Source organism: Vanessa tameamea, chromosome 10 (assembly GCF_037043105.1).
Source record: "Vanessa tameamea isolate UH-Manoa-2023 chromosome 10, ilVanTame1 primary haplotype, whole genome shotgun sequence".
Taxonomy (NCBI): domain Eukaryota; kingdom Metazoa; phylum Arthropoda; class Insecta; order Lepidoptera; family Nymphalidae; genus Vanessa; species Vanessa tameamea.
Genome location: NC_087318.1, coordinates 6,987,550 through 7,000,005, shown reverse-complemented (window position 1 = coordinate 7,000,005; position 12,456 = coordinate 6,987,550). Strand labels below are relative to the sequence as shown.

The window sequence follows — 12,456 nt, the reverse complement described above, 5'->3', positions numbered from 1 at the left end:
CTTTTGATTGTAATAAATCATATGTCAACATTACACTCGTAGTAATTATTTTGTTTTTATCAAAGTTGTAATTCTTTCTTAATATGACTTGTCAAAAAATTGCCAATTAGAACGTTTACCAAATTTATGGTACGGTTGTGTGATGTCTGGACATGTCGGTTCCATGTCGCTAGGTGTGTAGTGCAGCGAGCACACGGTTTGGTTTGACACCGTTCGGCGTTCGGCCGCCGTCCTGTGCTTCTAGTTGCCTGACCGGAGCGAACGTGTCGCACCCACCATCGTATCTTATATACCTACATTATTTTTTGTTTACCCTTTGTGTTACGTGAGCTGCTCATCAAGTAGACCGACGTATGTACTTACGCTAAAACCTCACGAGTACTATCGGGAGCTTTGATTATTAATTTCAAAATTTACAAATCCGAAAGATCGTTATATGAAACAAGTCAATAAACAATTATCTTCTCCATGACACGGACCATTTGAAGTACAGAATATTTTCCAATATGTATGTAACGTGAATTTTTCTACGTGTAGGGGAAATCTTGTACCGAGTGGAACTTCCCATGATGGAGGAGATAACGCTCATATATCTCGAGGACGAGAGTAAGTTTTGGGAGTGAGGCGTAGCTTGCGAGTGCCGTAGTCGATACCTTACCTCCCGCATTCTGCCGCATTCTGGTTATGATCATCAATTAGAAATGTAGTTTTCATTTCAATAACACTCGACTTTTTATATTATTTGTCATATTTTTATGTTTAGTTTTTTTTTCTAATTCATACAACGCGACGAATCTAATAGCCTCTTCGCACACGAATATATCCATCGAACCCACGAAAGTTTTTTTCACTCACAAATAGATGTGACGTCGCGCTCTCTAGTCTTAACGACGGGTCGCCGGCGTAAACTTTAAATATGTCATTATTAACTTGTGAAGGGGGAGTGGGCCACTGGAAGCACACGAGGACACTAGAGCCGCCTCTATCACACTACTTGATGCTTGAGGCGCCGCGCATGTTCGCACGACTATACGCGCTTTGCCTTAGACATACATACGTCACGAGCATGACCACAATAATGTATCGACCTACCGACAAACACCATTCGGGCTTAAGAATGAATCTTCAGATTTATTGTGTTGGTTTATTTCAGAACTTAGATTTTGTGTCGCTTCTGATGTTTAGATACGCTATAAATATATTTTTTAGCCTATTAGTTTCAGGTTGTATTTCAGTGGTGTGAAACATGCTTATAGTTAAGCAGGAAGCTCGAGCCAGAATTAATAATATTACGTATTTCATATTTATTAAGAGTAAACTGTACTGTATCACCCCATATCATAATAATACTTAATATTTCTTTTTAATTCTGGCCGATACGAAAATGGTTTATATAGTTGCCATCATTTTGTAAAGCATGTCTTTTATTCGCTGATTCGTCTTATGTTATGATTACATTATTTCAATGTCAAACATTTTTTGTACATTAAAACAAAACCATATTACCTCAGATAAGGTAAGGAACGCGAAAAACCGGAGACAATATACAAAATATGATTTGTAATAACTTTGGTACTTTATACTGATATGGAGATTATCCGTAGTTAGTTGTATTCTATTTTATATTGTAATATAGTAAAGTAATATTACTTAGACTGTATAGAATAATGCTAAGAAAAAAGGCATGCAGTTTAATCATTATTTGTAAGTGTTTTCCTTGACAGTACGAATAATGATTAAATCGCAACTTTATTTTGCTTTTTTGTACTAGCACTGAAATTAGTTATGAAAATTATCTGATTTAGTTTATAATAAATACTGCACATAATATTGTTAGTAACGTTGTATAGCAATTAATCATAGAGCACGTTCGCACGATTAATCCAAAGATGTATAAAATCAAATTATCATTGAAAATATTGTATATTTTAAATGTAAAGAAAATTTGCTAGAGTTCTTATTCGAATAGGTTAGTCGCTTTAAAAATATGCTCAAATTAAAATTGTAATCCTTAACCATACAATCCAAAGGTAAATTGTTAATAATATAGTTAATAATACATTCAGTAAATATTTCATTAGTTTGCAGAGAAATAATGTAAAGAAAGAGGTTTTATATTATTTATTTTATGTTTTCAGGTCAGGACGAAGCCGTTTTGTCATACGAAACAGTTCAACAGTTAACTATTAGTTACACGAGACCAGTTATAATATTGGGTCCGCTCAAAGACAGGATCAATGATGATCTTATATCAGAATTCCCTGACAAGTTTGGAAGCTGCGTACCTCGTGAGTAACGTAACTGTATTCATTGAATAAAATTAAGTTAATATATCTACGGTTTCAAATTATATATTGCGTTATGGGTCGAAAAGATTTTACTTTAAAGTATTAATATCAGGTAACAATGTCATAGGAGTACTTTTTTAATCGTTATTTGTGTATCCAGCATAATACAACCAGCGATACGGACAACACGTATCTCATTGCTTTACCATATTTAGCACTTAAAGAAATGTGATTTAAATACACAAAACACCTCAATTGGTATCAAATCGTCCTCTTAATGTGGAGCTATTTTTTTCTTTCTTTTTAATATTTTTTAAATCAAGTGTTCAGACTACAAATCCGTTGCAGTGTTGGTGCGGATTTGGGCACCAATTCCTTAGTAGGTGCTAAATATGTAGACGCAATATTGTGTACAAGTGTATGTTGTTTTATTATGTTTCCATGATCATACAAAAATGTATGTGTATAGTAAGATTAAAATATAATATACAAAGATATAATTTTTGACGATTGCATTGACTACCACCAACAGATACGACCCGGCCGCGGCGAGACTACGAAGTAGACGGCCGCGACTACCACTTCGTGGGCAGCCGCGAACAGATGGAGCGCGACATACAGAACCACCTGTTCATAGAAGCGGGCCAGTACAACGAAAACCTGTACGGCACATCCGTGGCCTCCGTACGGGAAGTGGCCGAGAAAGTACGTCACGTTAAATCTCCCATAACAACAACAACACAAGTTATTTGTTACAAAAAATAATTAAAATACTTGCTTCATTTTCAGGGCAAACATTGCATTTTGGATGTAAGCGGAAACGCTATTAAGAGGTTACAAGTTGCGCAACTCTATCCCATTGCCATATTTATTAAACCAAAGAGTGTAGAGTCTATTATGTAAGTAGAACCTTCATAACAGTTATCAATCAAAAACATATTTAAAATAATTATACAATTATATTTTTTTGTCTATGTAGGGAAATGACGAAGCGAATGACCGAAGATCAAGCGAAGAAAACGTACGAACGCGCTCTAAAGATGGAGCAAGAATTCGCCGAATATTTTACTGGTAAAGCATGAATTTTTATACATCTTACTTGATGCTAGGGCTTGGAATGCAATAAAGTATTAATTAACCTCTTCAAAGGACATTGCGTGAACGGAGGATTGTGAGATTTGCCATAGTTAAAGTTTATATGGAAAAGGAATACAGGAAGATAAAATTTATACAAAATAATTATCTGTTACAAATGCATATTAATAATTAATAGTTCATACTGTCAATGACATTACTACTCTTGGCATTGGGGATTGAGGTTAGTACTTACTAACGTATGGCCTGTTTCAGCTGTGGTGACGGGCGACACGCCGGAGGAGATATACGCGAAGGTGAAGGCGGTGATCACAGCGGAGAGCGGGCCCGCCGTGTGGGTGCCGCGCCGCGACCCGCTGTGAGCCGCACGTGCCATACACGCACTGTTTGACTCTAATTCCTTTACCGTTTAGGGTATTGCACAGAAACTAGGCCGAAGACCGTAATGTGAAACTTTAGATTATCCCTTATTTATTTCCTTCAAACTTGACTTTTCCCTGAGGCGTACGATGATAAAAGAGATTTTAATAAATTTATATATTAATTAGTTATGACAGAAATTGACGAAGTTCTGATACCGACTCGTTCGTCCGCTTTGGTACGTAGATTATCGATTAGTTAAAAGCAATACGTTCAATGAATTTAGAATCTCCTGAACTTCGTGATCGGGTATTAGCCGTGGAACGAGTGAAGCAATATAAAAGCCGAGGTCGATATTCGTCTCATCTAAGCAATATATCGTTTCTTAGGATCGAAGCGCTATAGATAGTCACGTATTTTTAAAATCTGTTAATATAACGAAAAAAATTATAAAAATCGCTGGATTCTATCAATAATCGTAGAATAAATTACATCTCCAGAAACGGTTCCAGCAATTTAACGTGATAACAGTTTTATAATACAAAGCTTTCACTGTAGAATATTATGCTTGTGTTTATTGTGCTAATCATTAATCTAGCGTTTATATTTCATCAAATAGTATGTTTGCATGGTGTAATAAAAATATTTATTGACAAAACAAATTATATGCTTCAATTTAATGTAAATGAATTGTATATTGTAGAAATTAAAAATGATATTGTTCATGTTAATTTGTTAAATCAGATTGCTAGAGTAAATTGTGAATTTTCGCCAGCATTATCAAATAATATATTAATATCTTTATTATGTACACAGATAATAAAATATAATTATCGAATAAAAAAAATGTGCACTGGATGATACAGTAAAATATGACATAATATATATTAGTTATAAAGATTATTATGATACTATAGTCGAACCCACCTCACGCGTCCTGCATGGCTAGGCTAAGAAGTATATAACCAGAATTATTTGCTCAAGCAGCAATCTATAATGTAGCCATTGAATCTCATGACATTGTGCATACCGAAGTCCTTTTAACACTTACTTAGACGAGGTGCGAAGTTGTTTGTTGATCATTTTTATAGTAAGAAATTGTGTTATACGGCGTGAAATGTCTCACCAATCGTGTTTGACATTAATTTACTGAGAATTTTATTTAACAATAGTATGCCCATCTGCAAATATGGCAAAATACGCGAGCACTTTCTACTTAAGATAATCTTTGAACACCAAACTCGTTTATTGATAAGTGCAATAAGTATTTTTAAAAATATTACAATTGATTATTATCGCTTGTACTTAAATTATTAAAATAATAGTATAATATTATTTTTACTTTATAATAATGCCATGTTAACGCGATTTAGAAAATATTAATTTGCATGACAAATATTCATTGATTTTTAATTAATGAAATCGCGACAAACTTCCGTTTTACCTATATGACAATCATTGTTTTGTGCGTACTTTCATACTACCAAAGATATTCAGCAATTTGTTGCATGGAAAATTGACAAATAACTACTTAACAAATGTATGAATGTGTCTTCGTCGTTATAGTTTACTTCAAGATCTTTGTAAATAAATAAACATTTTAATCACTGTATGTAAAACATACAACAATAAGTTATGAAAGTCAATTTATTGAATATATTATTTTGAATATAAATTCTTAATCAATGTGTATACCTGTCAAGTTATAATTAAGTTTTTACACTGATTTATTAACAAATGAGTATGTTTTAATAGTTATTTATTTTATTGTGCTAAGTAGGTATTCTATTAAATTAATGGAATGTGTTAAATTTGTGTATATTAATAAATTGTAAGTATTAATAATGTTTTAACACCTATCTAACTGAAACATTATCAAAATCCATATTTGCAGATGTACAATGTTTATCAGTTAGTGATGTTCAATAGACTAGTTTGAATAAAATTATTTACGTTGAAAATTCAATCAATGTTTTTTTATGTCCTAATGTACTCTTTAACCTTATATACTTAACGATATGATGTACAAAATAAAAAAAAATTACTGTATTGATAGTACTACACATCAAATATTATCTTTTTGCTCCTTTCCAGTACCATATTATACTTATTTTGATGGGTTTCCTATCTGAAAATGGCATGATACATAAGTAAAAATGCTCATTCTTGCTAATTAAATAGCTAGTACATATTATGAACTAGGTATTTAAGAAATTTTATTTCTTGTTTTTGACTTCGGCCTAAATAGAGAAATCAATTAAGTTTACTTAATTATTGAAAGCATTTGATGGTTTTTGCAGAGCAAGCACGCACTGAGCTTTCCGTTCCTCAGACAAACAAACACTGATGTTTCAACAAAATTAATGGTTTTTAATTTTTTTCTCTACTTGTGCTAAAATATATTTACTTCTTGGCAAATTTTATGATTCTAGGTCAAAGGGATGTACCCTAAATGTGTCGATTCCCTTTGCAAATACATATATGGGAAATGCGACGACTTAAATGGTCATGTTTTGATTGCGTAGATTCAAAGGTTAGATTTGTTCACAGCGCCAAGGGACCGCAGACACAGTATTTAAATTTCAACTACATGTAGAGGTATAGTTGGAGTTCCTGAGAAAAAGGGCCATGTCGGGCAAACAGATGGACAACGAAACTCAACTCAAACTCACCGATATTAGTGAAGAGTGGGGATAGACATAAGAAAGCACTTGTTAAAACATTCCGATGTGCTCCTGACCTAATTCGGCCACGGAAGTTATTATCAAGGGAAACTAGCCATTTTCGCAGGAAATGTTATTGACACAGCGGGGGGAGACCAGGTTATGTGGAATCCTACCCACTAAAACCACTAATGGCCGTCCTAAACCTAGTCCTAGATGGCAGGATCGTGTCGATTAAACGCATTCGCGGTCCCTTCCGTCACGAGCACACCTATATAGGGAAAAATCTGGGATATAAAAACAAAATCTGACAAAGTACTTTTTAGGTATTATTTCATTACTACTAAAAAGGCCATTTTCGAATACAATCTAAGGTCCTAGTTGGATAATATTTATTTTAACTACTGACGGATTCTTTAAAACTAGGGCTGTAGCGAAATATAGAGTACATAACGTAACTGCTAATTATTATTATTGCTCAGTTTTGCCAGATAGTCAAAAACTCATTTACTTTTTAATTTTATTTGGCCCGGGATCCGTAAGTCCTAATAGCAAGATCGTTACATGGTAGGACGACAAATGCGATACAACTGGAAGGAGCGCAAGCCCAACTGCTTTACATGAAATTCAAGGCACGGAATGTTTACTGTCGTAATTCGTCATAAAAAAAAATTGTTTGTCATGATTTAAACTAAACAAATGAATAAAAGTTTTAAATCAAATAATAATTTATTTGAAGTGTATATTATTTAGCTTATTAAAAAAATATATCATTACAAAATATGTTTACGAGTCCTGAAAGCTTCATAAAAACATAAAAGATTGGTAATTAGCATTAAACTTATTTGAGGATGCATTTTTTTTATAAGTTTTATAAGTATTACTCAAAACTGTTACTTCATTTTTTGACTATTTCAGAAGTTGATAATTGGATTATTTCTTAAGAATTATTATAGAAAAATATTTTATTTATTTGGACAAGCACATTAAATAAAACAAATAATATAATTTTAAATAGATTAGCACACAATGTATGCTAAGTCTTTTGTACACTACTCTCCCTCACCTCATATTGCAATAACAACAGCAACCCTACATGACAGAAGACTTGTAAGTGCAGGACAAGCAACTGACACAGCAATACTTGCTTCAGAGACACAACAGTGTTAACAGTTAAAACAAAACATAGATGTTAGTCTGCCACATGCACCATTCAAAAGTTTGGCTATCATTACTCCTTCTTTGAATAGGATATATTGAATTAAAACATTCTTTCCACATGAAACACTAATAATATAGTAAATATTTCAATTATAAACTCATTATTGAATTAACTTATAACATTAAGTAGAAATCTATTATTGGAATCAAAATATAATTTGTAAATAAAACAATTTGTTCAGCTTAAAACTTTAATGATCTTATATCTCATCCATTACAACAGTAGTCTTCTCGGACACGTATAGACCGTCCAAGAACTTTCTGATGTCCTTATTTTTGACAGTTGTGGATTGTTGAATGAGTGCTGCTGAGCTAGAAACATCTTCGAGTGAGTTACCTTCAATGATAAGTTCATCTTTCTGTTTCGGGGAGTTGACAACAGTAACACCTGGAGCCATCTTTACCCTCCTGATGTACTTCTCTCCAAGGAAGTTACGGATTTCGATAACTGAATTATTTTCAGTGGTGACACAGTTAATGGGGAAATGGGCATATACAGCACGCATTTTGTACTGGAATCCCTTAGTGACACCTGCAAAGAGAAATAGATGTGGTTAGGAGTTGCAATAACTTTGATCACTTTCAAATGATTGTGTACATACAGTAAACACTATTGTAATAATTAAGTGAAACTTCATAGCAGTGATTGCTTTTAAACAACTATAATATTCTTATTTGTGACTTGGAAATAACTTAATATACACTTTATAACCTAATTCTAATTCATCTTCAGATCATATCACTGAAGGAATACAGAACAAAATATTAAAAACAGTCAAGCTGATTATAACAACACATTGTAACATATAGAAATATGTTAGATTAAATTTAAATTAAGGGAACTTTAAAATTTGAGGCTAAATTAAAAACAAATTCTACACTACGTACCTTTAATCATGTTCTCAACGTGGGAACATACTGTTCTTACTGCAGCAAGTTCCTTCTTGGATCCGAACCATTTTTCCACTTTCAATAACCGAGAGTTTACCATGCGAATGTCCACAGCTAAATGTTTAAAGTTTCTTTTCAGCACTCCTCGGGGGCCTTTCACTGTCACTAGTCTTGATTTCACATGAACAGTCAACCCCTCAGGGATTTTCACTTTTTGATTAGCAACGATTTGCTTCATGCTGAGGCCTAAAAATATAAAACATAGATCAACATAACCTATCCGATTTTGTCATTGGAGAATATTGTTTTTATTACAAAACATTGAAATATTCCCCAAAACTTATGTGCGGTATATAGTTTAATTGAAATCTGCATCACAACACAAAATTTAATATAACTTTTAAAGGATTCTTTTCGATTTTTTCTTTCAGATTATAGAAATAGCTTACTTTCAGTGACACAGAGAGCCGGAAAAGATCGTAAGATGTTGCCAGATTGACAGTGTTCTAAAAATAAATCGATTATTTTAAACAAATCGAAATTTAATCGATTAATTTCGAACAATATTAAGTGTTTTATATAAAAAAAAAATTAATTCATTAAAGTTTTATAAATTATAAAAGGAAATTTTTTTTTTCAGAGTTAAGAATTTTTCATAAATAATGTTTCTTATAAAATAAATTTACGTAGTAAAGCCTTTGGATCTTAATCGAGTAAGCTTGGAATAATCAAAAGACGCTAGTACAAGACAAAGTAATCACATATATGTATATATGAATTGAAAATCACCTACAAGCTGAGTCCGACTTCACATACAAATTATATGAACTGAGTTAAACTGAGAATTGTAGAAACTCACGAATAATATATTAGTTAGCTTTCACATCAAGCAAAAAGTTATCAGTACTGCTACTTTAAATAGTCTCCTTTTCTGTCTGGCCGCAAAAATTTGTACATTATCCATAGACGACGTATGAAATAATTACTTTTATTTACATATACAATAGAGTTAATTTTATAAAAACCAACTTCATTGTATACTATTAATTGAATACAAACTCATTCGAATAGTAGTAACGATTCCGACGTAACTCGATGTTTAATATGAATAACATTATTTACAATATGACTAATTATTTTTTGGTGGTAGAGTCTTATGGCTTTATACAAGTCCGTCTATATAGGTACCACTCACTCATATTGTACCGTCGAGCAGCAATATTTAGTATTGTTTTATTCCAGTTTGAGGGAAAACGAATCAGTGTATCTTAAATTCGTCAAGTTAGTTGAATTTTCATAATATGTAAAATCCTATTGACTTAAAAAAATCACAATATAAAATAATATTATGTGTGAGTATATGTGTTGTGTGAGAGATGTAAGCCAATGTGATGTCTGTTTTGTGTAATTGTTAGTTTTTACAATGGAGTTTAATCGTCTCCTTTATAATTGTATTATTGTCGAATTAAATAAGTCTAGAGTAAATTTAAAATAATTATAAAATATGGATTAAATGATAAGACTGAATTAATATATTATTCTACGATATATGTGTAATATTTTCAATTCTAGCAATTCTTGAATCTTATGTCAATTTTGTCAGATGTCAATGTCATTATTATTATAATTATATAGTTTTTTTTTTCTAATTTTTTCATATAAATATTAAATATATAGGTTAAGATAGCAATACGAAATTAAGCAATTTCCGTATTAATTAAGATGTTTTTAAGAAAACTATTTCTTTCGGAAATCTGTTTAAGTCATAGAATATTGGTTCGAGGTAATGTTAATATTGTTATATTTTCTGTGTAATTAAGCGACAAAAGTAATGTTAAAATATATCTGAATGTTGTTCGCAGATAAATCGTCTTGGGATATAGTAGCGGGAGTATGTGTCGAAAGGCTACCGGTAGTTACCCCACCACTCAACGATATTCAAAAAAAGTTCAAAAACATGCTGGGGACAATTGAAATCGAAAAAAGTCTTAAATCAAACCACGAAATTAGAAAAGAGAATGACAAGTAAGTTAAAAACAAAATTAATATAAGTGATCATAAATATGATTGGCTTAAAATTTACAATAAAAAATCTATTTTAGAGTACAAGCAGAACTCCTTAAAAATGACTCGGCAGATGTTGATTTGGATATTGTCAGTAAAATAACAGCTCAGGATTTTGAAGATGCATCTAAGGAAGAATTTGATAGTTTTAAGTTTGCCAATATTGAAACAGGTATTTAGAAAATCTTGTCTACATATTTAAGTTAAGTTATTTTTTTGATCTATAGTTTGTTTATTAGTGGTAGTAGTAGTAGTAGTTTAGTTTCATGTGGCATATAATTGGTTACAATCTGAATAATTTATCATGTCATTTCCCTATTGAATTTCCTTCTTTTTTAGTATTGTTGTTTCTTGGTAAAATAAATATTTAAATGTTAATAAATGATACATAAAACTTGTCCCAGAAGATGCATGCTACATTTTTAAGAAAGTTATATGATATAAAATAATGAAATAAGGTGTGCTTTGTTGTTGTATGTGCTTTAAATTAAGACAATTGATGTATTAAGCAGGAATTTCATGTACCTTTTTAATTACTCTTGCAGAAGCAGATGAAAAAGGCGATAAAAGTACTCATGATAGATCTCTTCAAAGGCATCTGGTGCTTGTAACTCAAGTCAAATTAGGGAATGATATTAAAACTATTCTACCTCACGGAGTATGGACAGAAGGAGAGACTTTAAGACAGGTAATATTATTTAAAATACATTAATAATTACTTTTTATTAATTTTAAATTGATTGGAAAAATATGGCGTGCAGCTAGATTCTTAAACATTCATGTACCTCTTTTTTATTTCAGACAGCGGAACGTACCCTTTTAGAGCACTGTGGTTCCAATATTAAAGTAAAATTTCTATCAAATGCTCCAAGTGGTTTCTATAAATATAAATATCCTTCAGAAGTTAATGGCAAAATTGGTGCTAAGGTATGATAGTTTTTTTATATGTGTATGTAAGGTAAACCCTTCTAGTTTGATATACATTATTGACATAGTATTCGAAATACTATTATTTTGTTATTATCACTATTAGTTTATATAAGACTTGCTTAACCATTCACTATACATAAAAGTAATTATATTCTGCCTAGTCACTATTCTCACATAGATAGTAACTAAACAAAGGTAGACACAGACTGGTAGACATAAAATTTTACTACTTTTCCACCATTCAATGATACAGACTCCTAAGGAACAAATTATTCGTTCCTCATTGATCTATGCGCATGACTAGAGTTACCGCGCTGGGAAACTAATCCGGCATGTAAGAAAATTCTAAGAATTAATTTGGCCAATGAGTGCCCTCTAAAGTATTTCCTTTGGGAGTTTGTCCTGTGCAATGGAAAGTTCGTATAATTTTGATATGTATTAATTTAAACTGTATTTCCAGGTATTCTTCTACTATGCAAATTTTGAATCTGGTGAAACTGATAAGAAGTCAAAACCCAATTGGCTAACAAGGAATGAGTTAGCTGAAGTATTACCAGAAAAGTACAATAAGTCTGTCCAAAGTTTCCTGATCGAGGAAACATATTAGATTAATTCGAATTATTAGAAATAAATATTAGTCAACAAATACATATGTCTTTTTATCCAAGGAAAAGTATTTATAAGTCTGATAGTATTTACATATTCTTCTTCATACGCTTTATTAGTTCACTTCGCTGATGTGAAGACCTACAGTAAACTTACAGTAAACCTAAGCAGGTCAACTAGTTTCCCCATACCACTTTATCCTCAGCTTATCTCAGGGCAATCGGACTATTAAGTCCCATTATATTTTGAATCTGGCCAGACCAGCAGGTTGAAGACCGCGAGATCTTTTACCCTCGATCTAGGATACAACAACCAGTTAATCCAGATTGTCTGGTTGT

General features: G+C 31.9%; 3 protein-coding genes across 16 annotated transcripts in view; 2 read left to right on the top strand and 1 right to left on the bottom strand.

Moving 5' to 3' along the window:
* Positions 1 to 5,709, top strand: part of LOC113401984 (disks large 1 tumor suppressor protein) — a 30,685-nt gene extending 24,976 nt beyond the window's left edge. For 10 of the 14 annotated variants that reach the window (XM_026642350.2, XM_026642192.2, XM_026642262.2 and 7 more), the window contains 6 exons: positions 538 to 606; positions 2,139 to 2,288; positions 2,821 to 2,993; positions 3,078 to 3,187; positions 3,268 to 3,359; positions 3,639 to 5,709. In XM_026642350.2, coding sequence (XP_026498135.2) covers positions 538 to 606; positions 2,139 to 2,288; positions 2,821 to 2,993; positions 3,078 to 3,187; positions 3,268 to 3,359; positions 3,639 to 3,745 — 701 coding nt within the window. In that variant the 3' untranslated portion in view covers positions 3,746 to 5,709. The remainder of the gene's footprint in view (positions 1 to 537; positions 607 to 2,138; positions 2,289 to 2,820; positions 2,994 to 3,077; positions 3,188 to 3,267; positions 3,360 to 3,638) is intronic. The other 4 variants (XM_026642564.2, XM_026642490.2, XM_026643232.2 and 1 more) reach the window with 1 other exon arrangement.
* Positions 5,710 to 7,800: 2,091 nt separating this feature from the next.
* On the bottom strand, positions 7,801 to 9,034 carry LOC113404166 (large ribosomal subunit protein uL6). Its single transcript, XM_026644984.2, has 3 exons — positions 8,968 to 9,034; positions 8,516 to 8,764; positions 7,801 to 8,159 (listed from the first exon to the last, which is right to left on the bottom strand). Exons 2-3 carry the CDS (start codon positions 8,754 to 8,756, stop codon positions 7,828 to 7,830), a joined length of 573 nt encoding a protein of 190 aa, XP_026500769.1. The 5' UTR covers positions 8,757 to 8,764; positions 8,968 to 9,034; the 3' UTR covers positions 7,801 to 7,827.
* A 1,091-nt stretch (positions 9,035 to 10,125) lies between these two features.
* LOC113395048 (large ribosomal subunit protein mL46) lies at positions 10,126 to 12,160 on the top strand. Its single transcript, XM_026632629.2, has 6 exons — positions 10,126 to 10,301; positions 10,381 to 10,543; positions 10,621 to 10,754; positions 11,128 to 11,270; positions 11,384 to 11,509; positions 11,973 to 12,160. The coding sequence occupies exons 1-6, from the start codon at positions 10,241 to 10,243 to the stop codon at positions 12,117 to 12,119; spliced, it is 774 nt and encodes a 257-aa protein (XP_026488414.2). The 5' UTR covers positions 10,126 to 10,240; the 3' UTR covers positions 12,120 to 12,160.
* Positions 12,161 to 12,456: the final 296 nt, after the last annotated feature.

Coding starts and splice junctions, on each gene's coding strand:
- LOC113404166 (XM_026644984.2), bottom strand. CDS start 8,756: ATGAAGCAAATCGTTGCTAATCAAAAAGTGAAAATCCCTGAGGGGTTG. Junction 8,160..8,515: donor CGTTGAGAACATGATTAAAG/GTACGTAGTGTA, acceptor TTCTCTTTGCAG/GTGTCACTAAGGGATTCCAG.
- LOC113395048 (XM_026632629.2), top strand. CDS start 10,241: ATGTTTTTAAGAAAACTATTTCTTTCGGAAATCTGTTTAAGTCATAGA. Junction 10,302..10,380: donor TCATAGAATATTGGTTCGAG/GTAATGTTAATA, acceptor TGTTGTTCGCAG/ATAAATCGTCTTGGGATATA. Junction 11,271..11,383: donor AAGGAGAGACTTTAAGACAG/GTAATATTATTT, acceptor TTTTTATTTCAG/ACAGCGGAACGTACCCTTTT.